This window comes from Lichenostomus cassidix, chromosome 2, assembly GCF_008360975.1.
Source record: "Lichenostomus cassidix isolate B80296 chromosome 2, HeHo_3.0, whole genome shotgun sequence".
NCBI lineage: Eukaryota > Metazoa > Chordata > Aves > Passeriformes > Meliphagidae > Lichenostomus > Lichenostomus cassidix.
In genome coordinates, this window is record NC_139482.1 from 13,926,053 (window position 1) to 13,944,269 (window position 18,217).

Below are 18,217 nucleotides of genomic sequence, written 5' to 3' on the forward strand. Positions count from 1 at the left end.
AAGTAACTTGCAATATTTGAACCAGAACTAATTTTTCTTTTATAAACCTAATAAAATAATGTAGTTTTTTAATTTTTGAAAATTACTGAAGTCATCTTGGATGAAAATAGACGTTGAAAATTTGTGCTATGAGGTCTTAAAGGAACCTTGTTAGAATGATTGCAAGTATGAAGATTTGAATTTGCTGCAGCTGCAAGAGGCTTGGGTTTTGGCAGGCTAATGTTTTTGGGTTTTGGCAGGCTAATGTTTTCAGTGGGGAGATAAAGTACCTCAGACATATTAAATTAAACATTTGAAAGAAACATTTGCTGACATTTTTTTCATCATAACTTGATGTTAAGTATTTCAATTAACAGAAGAAAAAAAATCACTTGCCTCTAATTCAAAACCTCCATAAGTACTTACAAGCCTTTCCTTAAAAGGGCAGTTTTCTTGCCAGTGCAGTTGTGGAATTTTTAATGGTTTCTATTTGTTGTTTAATCTCTGAAACAGGGGAACCCCAAACATTTTCATTAAAGTTCAAGAGAGCTGAAGACTACCCCATTGACCTTTATTACCTTATGGACCTCTCCTATTCTATGAAAGATGATTTAGAGAATGTGAAAAGTCTCGGAACGGCTCTGATGGTAGAGATGGAAAAAATAACTTCAGACTTTCGAATTGGTAAGAAAGATTTGCCTAGTCTAGAAAAATACTAATTAAACCCCGCAAGTTTCCTTCCTGGTGTTTTTCACATGATTGTATATGAAGAGGGTTTTTTTCAACTTAGCAGTATTATAGCAGGTGTTCTAATATGTAGAACTTGTTGAACAACATAAAAGTACTTGGTGTTGGTGGAGGAGGTGGAACATAAACAAGTGTATGAGCTATTTCTGATGTCAGTTCATCTATGAAGCATTTGAATTTCATTGTATTATAAATGAGACTACCAACTTACAGGAATTTTATTGTTCTGTCTTAGGCTTTGGCTCTTTTGTGGAGAAAACTGTGATGCCTTATATAAGTACAACACCAGCCAAACTCAGAAATCCTTGTACAGGTGACCAGAACTGCTCGAGTCCATTTAGCTATAAAAATGTGCTCAGCCTTACCAGTGAAGGAGACAAATTCAATGAACTTGTAGGTAAACAGCACATTTCTGGGAACTTAGATTCTCCTGAAGGTGGATTTGATGCAATAATGCAGGTTGCAGTTTGTGGGGTAAGTGTGCATTACTTTTTTTTTACTGCTCTATAAGATGAAATTGTTTGAATGCAATCTTAGTGTTTTATGGTGGCTGGCATTTGAATATGTCACCTCCTAGAAGCAAGACACAGGGTAGGTGAGGAAGAGCTCTAGTGAGTGAATGAAACTGGGAAATGTGAAAGTGCCCAACAGAGATGATCATTACAGCACATAGAGACAAAGTTTTTAAAGTTTGCTGTAGAAGAAGAGTTAGGTTGTGCTTAAAAGTGTATGAAATCCTGAGTAAGCAATTATTCCCAGATTATTTTAAAGGTATAGAACCTTCTTGCAGTTGTGGTTGCAGAAATTTGGTGTACTGTAACTACTCCTAGTTTCTCAGACAGAAGTAGATGGAAAACTGTGTTTTTATTTACTTTTGAAGGCCTAAGAATTCTGTATTTCTGTCGTTTTGACAGACTATTTATGCACCTGTACAAAATGGACTCCCAAAAAAGCAATACCCAAGTTTATTTCCTTGTTACCGTGTTACCTTTGCTGTTGGTCAGTGGATTCAAGACTTTCTGAAACAATCTGGGGTCTTAATTTGAAAGTGCAGTGTTAATCATAAGCCTTCTAGGTTTTTGTGGTGGTAACTCGTATTACATGACACTTTTACATGGTCTTTTCTCCTTAAATTAGCTAGGGCTTCAGCTCCATGGAAAAAATTTTTAAAAATAGGAAAGGGCAGTTTACATAATTAGGCCCTGCAGTTGTGGGCCAGGATGCTCATTGACCAGTCCTCTGGCAAGCACTGTGCTGGGTGCAGATTTGCACTAGGCTGACAAAGCCTGATAATTCTTCAGAGTCTAATTCTGGGCAGTTCAGTACTGCAGCAGTGCTGCACACCAGCATCCTGGGGCTGCCTGATCATGGCAGGGGAGTGGACTTGGCACTGAAGAGCTGGACTGATGTGCCTAATTTCTAAAACCTCTTCAGGTACTCTAATGAGAACTGAACAGGGTCTATCACAAAAAGAATCTTGGCTTTCTTTTGATGAAAAGCCTGCAGCAGATGTTTTGGAGCAGACATTTAATGAAGCTCAAGTGCCTCCAAGGTTTGCATGAATTAATGTTTTCCAGGGTGACACTTTTGCAATGTGGCTTCTCCTAAGCCTGTCTACTTTTCCATGCATTTCTCTCTCAAGTGTTGGTTCCCAATGATTTAAAACAAATGGGTGCAAAATACCAAAAATCTGTTTGTGTTTTTCCCAAGGAACAAATTGGTTGGAGGAATGTTACGAGGCTATTAGTGTTTTCCACGGATGCTGGATTCCACTTTGCAGGAGATGGTAAACTTGGTGGAATTGTTCTACCAAATGATGGGAAGTGTCATCTGGAGAATAATGTGTACACAATGAGCCACTATTACGTAAGTCTTTACATCATCATCTAGAGAAATTAATATTTTATGATGCTTAAGCTCAAAAAAACTCACTGGGTCATCTGGTGTAGTTTCAGACCACTATGTCTTACAAAATTTATCTGTTTACCTCTATATTATATCAAGTGACTTCACTTATTACATCAAGTGACTAAAGCAAATGCGCAAGAATTAATTGTCTTTATTGGAAAATTTCAAGAAATGGCAACCTTCACTTTATGTATTGTTGGATTTTAACCTTTTTGATGACTATTAATGCTATATGTCACACAGAATCACAGAATATTCTGAGTTGGAAGGGATGCACAAGGGTCATAGAGTGAATGAAGTATGTCCACTGGAAAATTCTAGTGGCTGTCCATTGTTTTATCATTTCACAAGTCTTCATGTTCACAATAGTTTACTAGCGTGAAGAATACTGTCAAATATCTCCTTGGATCGTTTTTTAAGACTGTAATGATACAAAGTTTATGGTAAAAGTATGGTTAGCATTGCCTTTGTGGTTTATTGACAGGGAGATCAGACAAAAAGTAGAAGGAGAAACATTTACCAGATGCAATAACCACAATAAGCTTTACCAAGTTTGTGTGTTCATATATTCCTAACTTTGAGTGAAAATTGTTCAATAAAAACCCAAAATTAATTCAGTTTTATTTCATCTTTTCTTCATGAAACAGTGCAAAAGGTAATGGTATTGAGGGACTGAAGGTAATTTTCTGAAAATGTTGAGATTAAGGATTTAACCGTTTATGTGGTATGGAATGTGATAATGTCCATATGAAGAAATTCTTGTCTTCATGGGGCAAATATGGAATTTTTTGAATGCCTGTTTGTTTTCAGAGGTTGTTTTGCTTTATAACTGTGACATGAGCGGGCTAGTTAGGAGTTGCATGTATGTCTCTAAAGATTATTTGTATTTATGATGTCAGAATCTTTCTGATTATTTTCTAGCAATGTGCCTCAAATTTTAATTTCATTTTGTGCTTGGTTTTTTGGGTTTTTTTTTTCTTAGGATTATCCCTCTATTGCTCATCTGGTACAGAAACTTAGTGAGAACAATATTCAAACAATCTTTGCTGTTACTGAAGAGTTTCAGCCAGTCTATAAGGTAAAGAAGTTACTCTGAAGTCATTAAAACTGCCTTATTTTAAATGAAAATAATTGTAGAAGTAAGTGATCATGGAAGTGGTATTTTACTATCCATGTATTTTATTATTAAGCCTTTTTCACTTGTTCAAATCAAAACTGACTGTGTGTGTAATTCCCAGTGAGACAGTGCCCCTTCTTGTCACTCTTTGTAGGTATGAGGGAGTGGAGAACATGTTTGTGAACATTTTTACGGCAAAATAGCTGAGGGGGGTGTGGATACTGAATCAGTGGACACACTTATGAAAGAACATATTTTGTCCCTTGTGCTCTATTTATATACCCCATGCTTAAAATTAACTAAACCACTGGATGTGATTGTGCAATAGGAAATGACTGTGTAAAGGACATGCATATTTTTCCTTCTTTTAACCTGTTTTTTTGGTTTTGGGCCTCTTTTTTACACTGTGTTCAAATTGTAAGTTTTCTCTTTTTTGTTGAAAAATACGCCTGCCTATTTTTAATGTTCTCTAAGTGTGGTTAAAGGGATATTGTGTGTGGTCAACTTGTACAAGAGCAGGTCTTAGTATTCTGTTACCAAATGCAAAGTGAAAATGCAAAGGAGAAGGAAAGGCTGGGTGTTTGTGCTTGTAGTGCTGTGTATAACCTCAAAAATCATGATCTTCACTGGCAAAACAGCTTTGTTTTCTGAAGTGCTTGATCTTGACTAGTTAATCCACAAATACATATCACTATTTATATTGCAAAGTATACTTTGTTTGCTAGTAAGACTGTAATTTTCCTTCTGTTTTGTAAATATTGAAAGGAACTGAAAAATCTGATACCAAAATCAGCAGTGGGAACATTGTCTTCAAATTCCAGCAACGTGATTCAGCTGATCATTGATGCATACAATGTAAGTTCAGATTTTATTCGAGATGTATTAATTTTTCTTGCTGCTAAGTTTTTCAAGCAGACTCCAAGGTGGGTTAGTTAGTATACGACATTGCAAATATACCCCATTGCTGTAAAACCAAACTAGACATTCAGCTCTATGGCAATAAGAGGTTAGATGAGTAAAAAAATAGGCTCCTAAAGCCATTTAAAATGGCATTATAAAGAAGAGTTATCATTCAGGTTCACCTTTTCAAAAAAAATAAAATTCACAACCAGAAACCCACACTGTTGCTTTAGCATCTTCACTTTTGCCTTCTTGCCAAGTGGAAGCAAAAAAGGCCATTTTGCTGGGTTTGGCCCCAGAATATTTTCTTCATTGCTGCATTGTGTGTGAATGAGCCCCATTTCTCCTTTGGAGTACATGGGACAAACAGGTATCTTCATCATCTTTGGAAAGCTGCCCTCTCCCTGTAACAGGTTCAGACATGAGAAGGGGTCACCTCAGCAGGACTCTGGGCAGCCCTGGGCTGGTGTTTCTCAACACATTGGAACTTAAGTAACTCCAGTGTGCCTGGGCAGTTGGTGCTTAGACTGTGCTTAGTTGTATAATGTCTCTTCTTCAGCAAAGCACTTCTGCAACTCAGTTTGAAATTAAATAATTACTGTTGTTTTAGTCCCTTTCTTCAGAGGTTATCCTGGAAAATACAAAGCTACCAAAAGGAGTGACAATCAGTTACAAGTCTTTCTGCAAGAATGGAGTGAATGACACACAAGAAGATGGAAGGAAGTGTTCTAACATTTCAATTGGAGATGAGGTAACTCAGAGTATATGTGCTGCTGTCAAATACAAAATTCATTTAAAGTGTCCAACACAGCATTTCTTTTTAATAGTACAGACAAAACTCCTTGTAGTAACGTGGCACTCCATTTATTTGTTTTGCAGGTTAGATTTGAGATTAATATAACAGCTAATGAATGTCCAAAGAAAGAACAAAATGAAACAATTAAAATTAAACCACTGGGATTCACTGAAGAAGTGGAAATTAACCTCCAATTCATTTGTGAGTGTCAATGTCAAAGTGAAGGAGAACCTAATAGTCCAGCCTGCCATGCAGGAAATGGAACATTTGAATGTGGTGCATGCAGGTAAATAAGTAGACATTTTCTTTATTTTTGCAAAAGAGAAATATGAGCAAGACTTCTGTTTCCTTAATTAGGGTTTACTGGGATTTGCTAATTTTTGTTAGTGAAAGGACAAGAATTGCTGTTACAGGCCTGTTTCTTTTAGGATGTTTTGAAATACTGCCATCTCTCTGCAAATAATCACTATGCTTAAATATCGATCATTAGATCATCATTATTGTATGAGTTAGAATTAAAATTTGGCCTTGATTCAGTACTTTAAAGGATATAGGTTAGTTTTTTATTGTTCCTTTTTAAATAAGGAGAGCAAATTTTCCCATCTATGTGTAGAAAGACTTCTAATACTTGGTGTCACTGTCACTGGTGTCCACTTGGTTTCATGTGGGCGAGAACAGAATTTTGTTCTTGTAAATGCAGCTGTTTGCCAATGATCTGTTATATCTGATGGACACCCCATAACAGTTTGTCGATTACTGATGGGAACAAGAGCAACCTTTATTTGCTCATCAATATCTTAACCTTGATAATGAGAAGTGCTGATCCCTGAAGGCCTCAGTTCAGCAGCTCTGAAGATCATCTACTCTCCTGCTTAATTGCTGTTCATAGGAAATCTTTTCATTGAAATATGACAGCAGCTACAGTGAACAGTCACTGTCACTTGAGAAGTAATTATTGTTCTGTCACATGAGTGAGGGATTAATAATGATTATGTGACAATTTAGTTAGAGTTTAGTCAGACTTGTAGTTTCTCACCTGGAATATCAGGTAAAATAATCAGCGTAAGAGCAACTTAGTCCAATTTGCTCCAGTGCCTTCAAGGATTGGTATGTAGGTGTCAGCTGGAAACCTCATTTGAAGTTTAAGTTGGAACTTCCCTTGAGAGTGTAGTTACTTTCGGTTCTTGATGCTATTCCTGTGGCCTTCTTTTTGTATGACTTTTAATTAAAGGTTACAATTTCAGTCATGTTTTTACCTTGCAGATGTAATGAAGGACGTATTGGAAGGCTATGTGAATGTAGCACAGATGAAGTAAATAGTGAGGATATGGATGCTTACTGCAGGAGAGAGAACAGTACAGAAATCTGCAGTAACAATGGAGAATGTATTTGTGGACAATGTGTGTGCAAGAAAAGGGAAAACACCAATGAGGTGTATTCTGGCAAATACTGTGAATGTGACAACTTCAACTGTGATCGATCAAATGGTTTAATCTGTGGAGGTGAGAGATGCTTCAGCTGTCTGCAGGCAAAGCTGGTCAGCAGTTTACAAGTCTGTCTTCCCTACCCAGTAGTGATTGCAATCACTTGTCTATTAATAAAACAGCCCTCTGAACATGTAGTCTGTTAATGCACATTTTACCTTCCTTGAATCGCAGCTCCAAGAAGGGTGTAAAGTGAATTTGACTTCTGCTGTTTACTGCAGAATTGCCCTCAGGTATTACAGTAAAGAAGGCTGAGACAACTGTCCTGAGATTAGAGTGCTGTACTGGCTCAGTGTAACTACTGTGTCAATGGAAAGAGAGAATGACCTCAGCTTACTTGTAGTAGTGAGTGCTTGACTTTGGTGTTTGACAGGATACCAGTGAACTGCTTGACACTGTTTTGAAACCTGAGTGAAGACTAGAATGTGCAAAATCCAGAAAAACACCTGAAGCAAGGCTTTGATGATGGTTAACTCCTGAAATCAAAAGCAATTTAAAACATCATTCAGCAGCCAGTGTCTAAATTATTTTGCTGCTTTGCGTGTGGAAGTGTCCAATAGGAGCATAACTACTGCCTCGGTAGTTGTCTGTGATACGCAAATAAAATGGAGAGGCCACTAAGCTCTAACTGAGTGATGAGAGTACCTCATCTGTCTTATTTGCTTAAAATCCACTATTGCTCATGAGTTCCACAAAGGATAGGAGCAATGGTGGTGGTGTTCCACAATACATGGTGACAGGAAAGTGTTGACTGAAACACTTTATTCTCAGTGGAGAAGGAGGGGTGTAGACAAAGATCTTTCCGTGTCAGCCATATCAAGATAAAGGTTTCTTGTGGTACAGAGTGTAAGGAGCATGAAGTTGTGAGGTCAGAAGTACTGAACATTGGTGTCCTGTAGAGCCAAAACTGTTTCATGTTTCTGTGTTTTGAATACTCAGTGCATTCCTCATCTTTTTAAGTTTTGCTTTATACATTTGTCTAGTGATAGATATGAAGACAGGAGTGGTCAATTTATCTGTATGTGTACAAAATTGTGAACTGAAGCAGTGCTGTAATGCTCTCCACCCAGGGGATATGGTCATCACATTATACTGTTCTTGATCTGATTTCCCAAGTCTTATTTTGTTTATGAAAGGAAATCCAAATGTAGGAGAATGGGAAAAGGAGAGAAATGCTTGCAAGTAATTTTTCAAGGAGCTACAATTTATTTTGTACCTCTTAATTCATTAGAGTGTACATTATCTCTCCACCGTGGTTTCTTTTTCTTTTATCTACCCTGAGGTGGTGACCATTCATTTCTCACTGTCACAGACTTTGTTTAATATTAGACTTGGTTTCATTGCAATACATTTTCACTGCACAGGAAATGGGATCTGCAAGTGCAGAGTGTGTGAGTGTTTCCCCAACTTCACCGGCAGCGCCTGCGACTGTTCCTTGGATACCACACCGTGTATGGCATCAAATGGGCAGATTTGCAATGGAAGAGGAATCTGTGAATGTGGCACCTGTAATTGTACAGATCCCAAATTCCAAGGCCCCACATGTGAATTGTGTCAGACTTGCCTTGGTGTCTGTGCAGAGCACAAGTACGTACCTAGAAAACCAAGTCCCAGCTTCTCTGTGTTTGAATTTGGGATATTTATATGTGAGGATTTTTAAAACAAAGCTTTTGATAGTTAAAACTTCAGCTAAGCTTTTTGCTTAAAACTTTTGTTCTGAAATAGTATTGAAAAAGACTAAACTGACAGTGAAAAACAAAACTGGGGTGGGGGGGCAGTGAAAGTTGCATCACTTCCTTTGGAAATCCAGGTTTATAGAAACTAAGCATTTTCTGCATGAAAACTTTGAAATAAGTTTAGGATTAGCAGCTGAGCTGATTGCTGTAAAGCTGACTTTGTGCTGAGAAAAAATCTTGGTCTTTTTAGTATAAAAATCTTGTTCAGTCTGCTTTTCTCAATGAATTATTCAGTGATACCCCTCTGTAAAGCTTGTCCCTCACTTTGTTCTTTTTAACCTGTCTGTGTCTCAAACACTGTTCCACTGTAAATACACTGTTCTTACAGTGCCTTCTCTGAAAGTATTCATTTTCCAGGTAGGGGTGTTGAAAAAGTTTGCATTTTTTTCTGTCCTTGAAGCTTATGGGTCATTCAGGGAAAGAGGAATTTATGAAAAGGGCTTTTGTTAATCTCAAGGTGCATAAATGTTCTGACTGGTATAAAGCCATGTCTTGCTTTATTTTTTCCTAACCTTTACAGCAAAAGTGTTGGTTTTTCTTGGGTTTTTTTTCCTTACGTTTTCTCCTTATCATTTCTATAGATTAAATGCTAGAAATCTTTCATGAACACATTAAAAAGCACTGCTTCTGTTTTGTACTTTCCCAGGGACTGCGTTCAGTGCAGAGCTTTCGACAAGGGGGAGAAGAAGGAAACGTGTTCCCAGGAATGTATGCACTTCAACATGACGCGGGTGGAAAGCCGCGACAAGCTGCCGCAGCCCGGCCAGGCCGATCCCCTGTCCCACTGCAAGGAGAAGGATGTTGATGACTGCTGGTTCTACTTCACTTACTCTGTCAACTCAAACGGTGAAGCCAATGTTCACGTGGTGGAGACCCCAGGTAGGAACGTAATTGTTGCCTGTTCCTCCTTCCTTGTTAATTTGGGCAGTTGTTGGGTGCTACAAAGTACCTCTGGTTGATTTGGGTGAGTTTAATTGCATTTGGAAACAGGTACCTGTTCCCTGAGTGACAGTTGTGCATGTCTGAAGGCTTTAGAAAACCATAAGTCTCCCTAGATCTAGATTTTTCAAACACTTCAGCTGACAGAAACAGATTCTGTTTTTTAAAACAAAAAGTCAATCAGATATGTATATTTTTTTTAAACATTTCCTGTTTGCACTTGATGTACTTTCAGGGTTATTTTATCTGTCTTGTAGCAAGTCCTATTTAGATACATTTTTTTTTTTTGCTAGACTTGTGCTGCAGGTTGTAAACAATGGTGTCTGGGGGGTTTTGTTGCTATTTTCTTTTTCTTTTTTTAATAATTTGGAATCAGTCTACATGAAATTGTATACCATGCTGCAAACAGCTTGAATTATTTTATGCTGGGAACCTTTGCTTTTACTTAACTGAGGTACCTTCAATAATAGATCCCAGAATCATTTTGCTTAATTAATCCTTAATAGATCAATCTTCTGATAGAAAAAATGTGAGAACAATTCCATCAGTAATTTACCATTTAATTACCAAGAGCATTGGTAGTTTGTATCACTGGATGTTGCATCTAACAGTGCAAAATTTCTGGGTTTTTACATTCGTGGTTTGTGGTCTCCTGATTTTTGTAAGTCTGATAGAAAATGCACACATTAGAGATTTAGTGCTGTATTATATACTTGAGGAATTTTCAGAATTGATAGTTTTGATGATCATCTCTTAACACGGTGGTCAGCAGCTATTTGAATTGAAGCAGTATTTATGTCTGAATGGTTTAAATTCTCACAGATGTAGTCCACAGCGAAGAGGAGGCACTTGAGCCATGTCTCCTAGGACAAGTCATACATGCTCTAAGCTTTTGGGGCCTGATCTTTTCTTCATGTATAAACTTCTGTTGCCTTAGCTTAGAAGTGAATCAAGCCCATTGTGCATGAGGAGGCACTTTACTTTTGTGCCATACAAGTGCTGAAGGAGCAAGCTCTGGCCAGTAGAGCTGTATTCTGTGGAGCAGACACTTGTTCCTTGCTGGCTCCCAAGGAATTCCTGGCGTGGCCCTTCCCACTTCCCTCACTCTTGCAGAGGCAGCTAGAAAGATAAGGAGTCTGCAGTGTGTGGGGAACTGTATTCTATTGACAGATGTTCTGTTGCACAAGAGTTGCATTAATTTGCTTCTGACTCCTTCAGTCTGTGCACTGAGCTCTGCAAAAGCCTTTGTTCAGTTTGTGGTTGTTGAGAATTTTATATTAGCAGTGGAGTTGGGTTTTAGTTAGGAGGATTATTATTTCTGTGTCAGACACTTTAAATCACTTTGCATCTCATCACAGTCTACAACTTCCTCGTGGGGGAAGAGGAGGGACAGACACTGATCTCTCTGGTGACCAGTGACAGGATCCAAGGAAATGGCCTGAAGTTGTGTCAGGGGAGGTTTAGATTGGATATTAGGAAAAGGTTCTTCACCCAGAGGGTGGTTGGGCACTGGAACAGCTCTCCAGGGAAGTGGTCACAGCACCAAACCTGACAGAGTTCAAGAAGTGTTTGTACAATATTCTCAGGCTCATAGTGTGACTCTTGGGGCTGACTTGTGCAGGGCCAGAAGTTGGGCTCAATGATCTTTGTGGGTCCCTTTGAACTCAGAATATTCTGTGTTTCTGTACGTGAGGCCTATTCTGCTGGTCAGCATTTTTACTCCAGCTAGCACCACCTTTGACGTGGAGCTCTTGCATGTTTAAAATACAATTGCCAGTTATTTTACTCTTAATATGTAGACAAATAGCTTAAAGGGTTAGCAGTGTATAGACTTTATCATCAGAATAGGAGTTGTTCTGTTGCTAAGATCAAACACAAATTAGGATAAAAATAAGCTGGAATGTTAAAGGATGTACATATTCCAAAAATTCTGTTACTTGAAAGGAAAGTAGTATTGGCATATCTGATATTCAAAATACTGGCTTCAATACAAAACCAAATGTTAAAAGCTTCTGGATATGCATTACCTTTACCATTTTGTAAGACGATGTTTCCCTTGCTTTGTTGTCCAGAGTGCCCCAGCGGTCCTGACATCATCCCCATTGTAGCTGGTGTGGTTGCTGGAATTGTTCTTATTGGACTTGCATTATTATTGATTTGGAAACTACTAATGATCATTCATGACAGAAGAGAATTTGCTAAATTTGAAAAGGAGAAGATGAATGCCAAGTGGGATACGGTGAGTCAAGAAACTTTTCTATGTATAAAAGCTGCAGTAGCAGAGGAAAAATAGATTTTTGGTTTTTGTTAAAGTGTTTCAGATTCTGACCAATCCTTTTAGAGAAGTACTTCTTGAGGCAGAAAAGAGAGTAGTAACTTGGGTTTAAATAACGTTTCAGAGGGAAAATGTGATGCTGACAGAATAATTCGGCTTTGCAGTTCTACCACACTTCACAGCATATGATTAAAACGTTTATTACAAAGATGAGTCACTTCTGTAGAAAGCAGAGAAGAAAATTTTGTGCTTATTGAGGAGATCTTGTAAATACTCACACAGGGTTAGTTAGGAGACTTCAACAAAGTCACAGAATCATTGCTGGTACTGTTTTGTTGAAATCTTCCCAGCTCTTTGTCAACAGAGAAATGTGCAAGTAAAACAAGCCTATGGTCTACTGGCTTTCATAGGGGATGGAGTTGCTGCCACTGGGAAATGTCAGGAGTCTGCTAATCAAGAGCCCTTCACTACAGTTCTGTAGCAGTCAATGCCCCCATGTGCTTGATAAGAATATATATTTTTTTAAATTGTCCTAGGAGGCCTTTGGTTTTATTTTAGAAAATTATTTCTGTGCTGGGGAAAAAGAAATTACTAACAGTTTTCTTTATATATAGCATGATTTTTTTTTTCAGTGATAGTTGAGAATGTTACTTTTCCTGTTGAATTATTCGACATTGACCATTTCTTTTACTTCAGCAAGAGAATCCAATATACAAGAGCCCTATTAACAATTTCAAGAATCCAAACTATGGACGTAAAGCTGGTCTCTAAGTCTCAGTTTGTATCTCCTTTCATTTTCTTTCCTTTTTTTCCCCCTTTGCATGTCACTTCAAACTCACTGTGTGTCACAGTCAGTTAATCACAGTTTGAGTCTTGCTCAGTGTACCTACTGATGCTTTGATTGTGGGGTTTTCAAGTATGCAGCTTGAAAATTTTTAACTGGTTTTGACAGCAAGATTGCTTACCTACTAATACTACCAGTACTGGCTTAAACTATCCTACAGGTGATTTTTTTAAATTTATTTTTTTAAATGGGTAGATACATAATAGAACATCTCTTAGGATTGAAGAATCTCTTTGGATTGTGAAGAGACACACAGGGGAGGCTTTGTCTTCAATTTCCTCAAATCAGCAGTCAGTTTGCTTAAAATCAATATGTTTCCTAAGATAGGTTAGATACTCCTAAAATATCCCAGCCTATAAATATCACTCTTTTTATTAGAATAGCTCTGTGAACATGCAGAGTAGCATTACTTTCTTTTTGTAAACTGTTTTGGCTTATTAACCTAGTATAGAACTAGTCTGTAATTAAAGTATTAATTGCATATATTCTACTATATAATTAAATACGCATCTTATTTCTTTCATCCTTATTTCTATTGAAACTGGCAATATCACAGTCCTTGTAGCTGAGTCAATTTGAGGGTATCCATAGAAAAGAAACATTAATAAGAGAGGAGGAAATATTCTTGTCCCCTCTAGAGGCATTTTCCACTCAGTTTCTTACTCCCTCCTAAACTCAACCTGAGCACCTCATTTGTTTGGAAATGCTGAGTTCAGTTCTCTTCACACCCAACACACCAGAAGTAACCACAGTGCCCTGGAGAGGAAGTCAGTGAAGCAGAAGTAGACTTCTGTAGACTGTCAGGTTGCTCTTCCATGAGTGCTCGAGGGTTCTCCTTCCCTGGGATCCCCAGCTGCTGGGGAAGGACTGAAAGGGAGGGTGAGATGGGGAATGGATGTCAGAAGAGCACTGAGAGAAAGTAGTGCAGAGATCAGACTAGAAGGAGGGGAATGAAGAAGTTGGGAATGCAGCACATCCCTTAAATATCCATGAGGTTTCTTCAGAAGCCAGTGGAAGGGAAGGATCTGTATCTAATTTTATACTGTCTGCTGTCTTCCATTTTCAGTGTTGCACTCAAAAGATTTTGTAAAGGAAAAATAAGGGGAGAAAACAGCAACTGAGAGTATTTAAGCTCTTACTTGCTCTCACTGTGACAGCAGTTCCAAGTATTTTTTGTAGCATTCTGAGCCCTTCTTGATGAAATACACTTTCCTTTTCTCTTTGCAGTTGTTTCACTTTCCAAGGTGTCCAAAATGGATTGTAAAAATGTTCCTTTTGCTTGCTGCATCGACCACATTCACCTCCTTTTCATTTTTCTTCTCAAAGTCAATTATTCTGGGGAGGAAGTTGAGTTTTTGGTCCTTTCTAACACTTCATATTCTCCATCTGGTTAAGTCTCTGTTACCTGTTCTTCTGCTATTCACTTAATTGTGTACTTTCTGTTGCATGCAGAACAAGCACCTAACAAACCATACTGTGTGTAACTTCCATTCTGTGCTCTTATTCTCTACCCTGTGGCTCTTCAGGATGTAAAGTCCTTGGTGCTGCCATTCCTTCTCCAAATGAATTTCCTGCAAAAAGGTTCCCTCTGGTGTAAATGGAGGGACTAATTTTACCTTTTTTGGTTTGCTCAGATGTGAAGGTTAGAATTGTGAAAGGGGGTGTTTTGGGTTTTTTTAAACATGACTTTATAATTTTTGGTATTCACAGAAATACTAGAACTTTGGAGAGAGGGAGTTGGGTTTAGCCTTATGGACCACTGGAAAGGAGGAGGTCAATATTGGCAGAATAGGTGAGCCATGAGATGTGAAAAAAGGTCCTCCTTTTCCCTATAGATAAGATTTTCTGGTGGTTTTAGATTATTGCCATAGCCTCTCATTTAGATGAATAGTTGCCTTGTAATGTGAAGGCATCTGAAATCCCATTATAAGAAAATTACAGCATAGTGGTTTCCCTCCAGGTGTGTGCACACACAATTAAATTAACTTTCTGCAGTTTGTGTGACCCTTCCCCTCTCCCACAGCCATCATACACACATGGGATGGGGCTCTGTGGTGAGGGAACTGCAGCACCACAGAGTTTGTCATGGACCAGGTACCCAAATAGACCCCTGGTGCTGGTCCATGATGGCACATGATGCCACAGCACCCTGGTGGTCAAAGCTTAGGGCAGCTGCATTGAGCTGAGTTCTGCTTGCCCATGTTCTACCCCAGTCAGCCATAAAAGCTTTGGTGCAGTCATGCTTGGAACAAGTTTAAGGATGAACTCCTTCTGGACTGAAAAGCTGCATCACAAATTTAAAACACAAAGCTGCTAATTGTGTGAATGCCATTATCACTCCTACAGGGGAGAGCTTGTGCATTGCTAAGCATCTTCAAATGGACTCCAAATTCAGTCATCTTGAATTTCACAGGTGATAAACTCATTTATATTAGACACTAAATCTGTATTAATTTGTTTAGCCTTATTAGCAGCTACTGATTAAAAAGGAAAAAACCACAATTCAAAGTGCTGAAGATCTCAGGGACTTGTTCTTCTAACTTAGATTCTATACCTGCAACTTACCTTGCTGTCGAGTGACAAATATACTCTGAGTGTGGGAGCGGAGATGCCGTGTTTTCAATCAGTTTCATATCAATTACTGCACTCAGTGAGTGCTGGATTGTGGCTCCAGGGATGGATGGAGTTGGGAGTCGCGGTGCCCTCTGGCGGCTGCCCGGGGCTGACCACAGCCTCGCTCCGTCCATGCCCGGGGCTGACCACAGCCTCGCTCTGTCCATGCCCGGGGCTGACCACAGCCTCGCTCTGTCCATCCTGGGCTGACCACAGCCTCGCTCTGTCCATCCCCGGGGCTGACCACAGCCTCGCTTCATCCATCCTCATGTTCTGAGAAACAGCGCTGGACATCAGTGAGGGCTGGAAGTAGTCACAGCCAGCTCTTGAGCAGTGTGTGTGCATGAGCTTTAATGCTGTTTCTTACAGTGACTTAGGTCTTAAACTCGCTGTGGAGGTGACTTAGGGACTGTTGAAACAGTGAATCCCTGGGGAAGGAGCAATAAGAAGGTTAATCGAACATCCTGCATCATAGTTTCGTCTTTATGCAGCACTGGGCTGAACTGTTGTCCTCTGAACAGCCCAGTCTAGTTAAAAGTGAATATTGTTGCAAGAACAGAGCTCTTTAGTCTCACGTGAAGGTACTTTTAAAGTACCTCCATCTTTATTTTACTCAGTATTTCACTCAGTCTTGTGTGTAGTTAGTGTTTGTTAACTTTAATTTTGGTTTAAGTGTGCATGGTGTTTTCAGTTGTAGGGGCATGTGGCAAATGTACTTTCCCTAACTTTGCATGCTTGAACCAATGTATTCTCTGCAGTGGCATAAAGAAAAGGGGGTATTTAAAACCATAGTATTAGTGTAAGACAGCAAGTTTGGAATACCATGTTTTAGTGGCCAGTTAAAAAAACTGGAATGCTGCTAATGTCTGAAAGTTTATACCCTCTGCCAGCTGTGAGGGGCCCTGAGCAGGGTGAGCATCATGTTGGATTAGTGGATATTTATTTTAATGATGATTTTAATTATGGGATTTTGATGACCCCATCAAGACAGGGTGGTGGGGTATGGCTGGAACAGCAAGGGCTGTTAGCAGAAGAGAGCAGGGAAGGTGCTGCAGCTCCATCAGGTGCCTGTGTTGCAATCACAGGCAGTAATTACAGGCCTCAGGAGCCATTGAGCTGATCAAATGTCAGGTTGGGTTAAGCTGAATAGTTGTGCATATTGACTAAATCTCCATTATTTGTAGTGGGAGCTGAGACAATCAACTGACATGGGGAGACAGCTAGTCAAGTGCTTTATCCAGTGACCTAAATCCCACTGTGTGCTTCTGGGAATTGCAAGTACAAGGGAAGGCAGGACAGGGTTTCAATATCCTTACAGGGCTTATGCTAAATCAGGAGCGTGTAAATTTAAAATTCTGACTTCTTCTCTTGAAAAAGCAGTATAGTAAAAAAATTGTAGTCTTTTAATGCAAATTCTATTTTAGCCTGATTTCAGGTTCAAATTAGTTGTATGAGTAACAAATTTCCACATTTTAATCCTAACTTTTAGACCCATTCCTACACTATCTGATAGAAGTTACGTCTCTCTTACAAACTAGAAAATGTATGTCTATACCTCCTGTATGTGCTGGGAGGAGTCTGTTTTGTAAAATGTTGAAGGCTAGCAGCACACTGTAATAAGTATTATATAATGCCTTGCCATGGAAGAGTTGTACAACAATTTCTACTCTGCATGTGATTCAGCCTGTTAAGCTTGCAGACTTCCTCTGCATCATAAACTTTACTGGTTTATATTTATATTTTTAAGAATTCTTCATTAAAACTTGTTGAGAAAATAAACAACGTACATTGCCAAGAACTTTGAGACATGAAGAGATACTTCAGTACCAGATTAAATCCCTCATCCCTGGATGTTTTTCCAGTTTAATTTGCATATTAGTATTACAAAGCCTTTTGCTAAAAATTTTGGGGAAAGTCATAATTTTGCATTGATTAATTAGTCTGTCTGAGAACTAGCCACATCACACAATTTCCATTATTTGAGATTTTAAAAAACACAACCAAATGGTACTCCTCTTCCCAGACTAGTAGGTGATACACTTTTAATCAAGACAGCATTTTCCTGGGAACTGATAGAAGGGGGAAGAGTCTTGCTTTTGCTGTTATGCTGCATTTGTGAAGTACAGCCAGCACTGACCACCAGCTCCTCCTTCACCTCTGTCCAGGTGACATCGACTCAGATATTGAGAAGATTGAACAGAGACCTTTGACTTGCATTGTCTGGCAGTCCAGGTTCTGGCTGGCCAGGTCTCTTGGATCTAGGCAGGATTGGATATGCCTCCTTGCTTTTTGCATGTTAGAGAAGCTGGTTTTGAGGAGAAATACCCTTTTGCTGTGAAAGGAACCATGACAGCAGCAGCATGGTCTTCTTCGGCAGCAGCCACTGTTGTTGAGGTGGAGCAGTGCCTTGTCCTACACTGGCCCTTGCAAATAGAAGGCAACAAACTTCCCAGGAACCATGGTGCAAAAATTTCACACCACGTTAGTTGCTTGCTTTCCTTGTCACTTTGGGCACATTCTGTGGTATTCCTAGTTGATTTTCCAGGTTTATGACCCTGAAAAATAGACACCTGATGTTAGTGCATCCTTTAATTGACTGTAGGAAAAATAGGTTTAACCTGAAATACTGTAAGTGGTGTGTAACTTACTAGAGTTGAATTAATATGGTTATATAGACCATCTCAGTTAGGAGGGAGCTTTGGAGAGACAGAGATTCCCTGATTGCTGCTGAAGGCCAGAACAGCACTGGGGCTGACACCTGCACTGAGCAGAATGTGCTCAGGAATCAGTTGTGTATGCACAGAAGAGCTTTGTGCTGGCAGACAACATTCATCGAGGCTGACGTTCAGGCTGTGATAAGAGCTGGGAACTGCAGCTCC

The 18,217-nt window shown here is 39.1% G+C and overlaps 1 protein-coding gene and 1 long non-coding RNA gene across 4 annotated transcripts in view; one reads left to right on the forward strand and one right to left on the reverse strand.

Annotated features, from left to right (window-relative positions):
• ITGB1 (integrin subunit beta 1) overlaps positions 1 to 18,217 on the forward strand; it is a 43,432-nt gene that overhangs the window by 23,193 nt on the left and 2,022 nt on the right. For 2 of the 3 annotated variants that reach the window (XM_085050379.1, XM_085050380.1), the window contains 12 exons: positions 493 to 663; positions 962 to 1,200; positions 2,437 to 2,592; positions 3,617 to 3,712; positions 4,517 to 4,606; positions 5,262 to 5,402; positions 5,531 to 5,733; positions 6,711 to 6,949; positions 8,296 to 8,518; positions 9,314 to 9,546; positions 11,679 to 11,845; positions 12,578 to 12,658. In XM_085050379.1, coding sequence (XP_084906505.1) covers positions 493 to 663; positions 962 to 1,200; positions 2,437 to 2,592; positions 3,617 to 3,712; positions 4,517 to 4,606; positions 5,262 to 5,402; positions 5,531 to 5,733; positions 6,711 to 6,949; positions 8,296 to 8,518; positions 9,314 to 9,546; positions 11,679 to 11,845; positions 12,578 to 12,652 — 2,033 coding nt within the window. In that variant the 3' untranslated portion in view covers positions 12,653 to 12,658. The remainder of the gene's footprint in view (positions 1 to 492; positions 664 to 961; positions 1,201 to 2,436; positions 2,593 to 3,616; positions 3,713 to 4,516; positions 4,607 to 5,261; positions 5,403 to 5,530; positions 5,734 to 6,710; positions 6,950 to 8,295; positions 8,519 to 9,313; positions 9,547 to 11,678; positions 11,846 to 12,577; positions 12,659 to 18,217) is intronic. The other variant, XM_085050381.1, reaches the window with a different exon arrangement.
• LOC146440829 (uncharacterized) overlaps positions 16,726 to 18,217 on the reverse strand; it is a 48,428-nt gene continuing 46,936 nt past the window's right edge. Inside the window, exon 5 of the long non-coding RNA XR_014849686.1 lies at positions 16,726 to 17,893. This is a non-coding gene — a long non-coding RNA (uncharacterized LOC146440829). The remainder of the gene's footprint in view (positions 17,894 to 18,217) is intronic.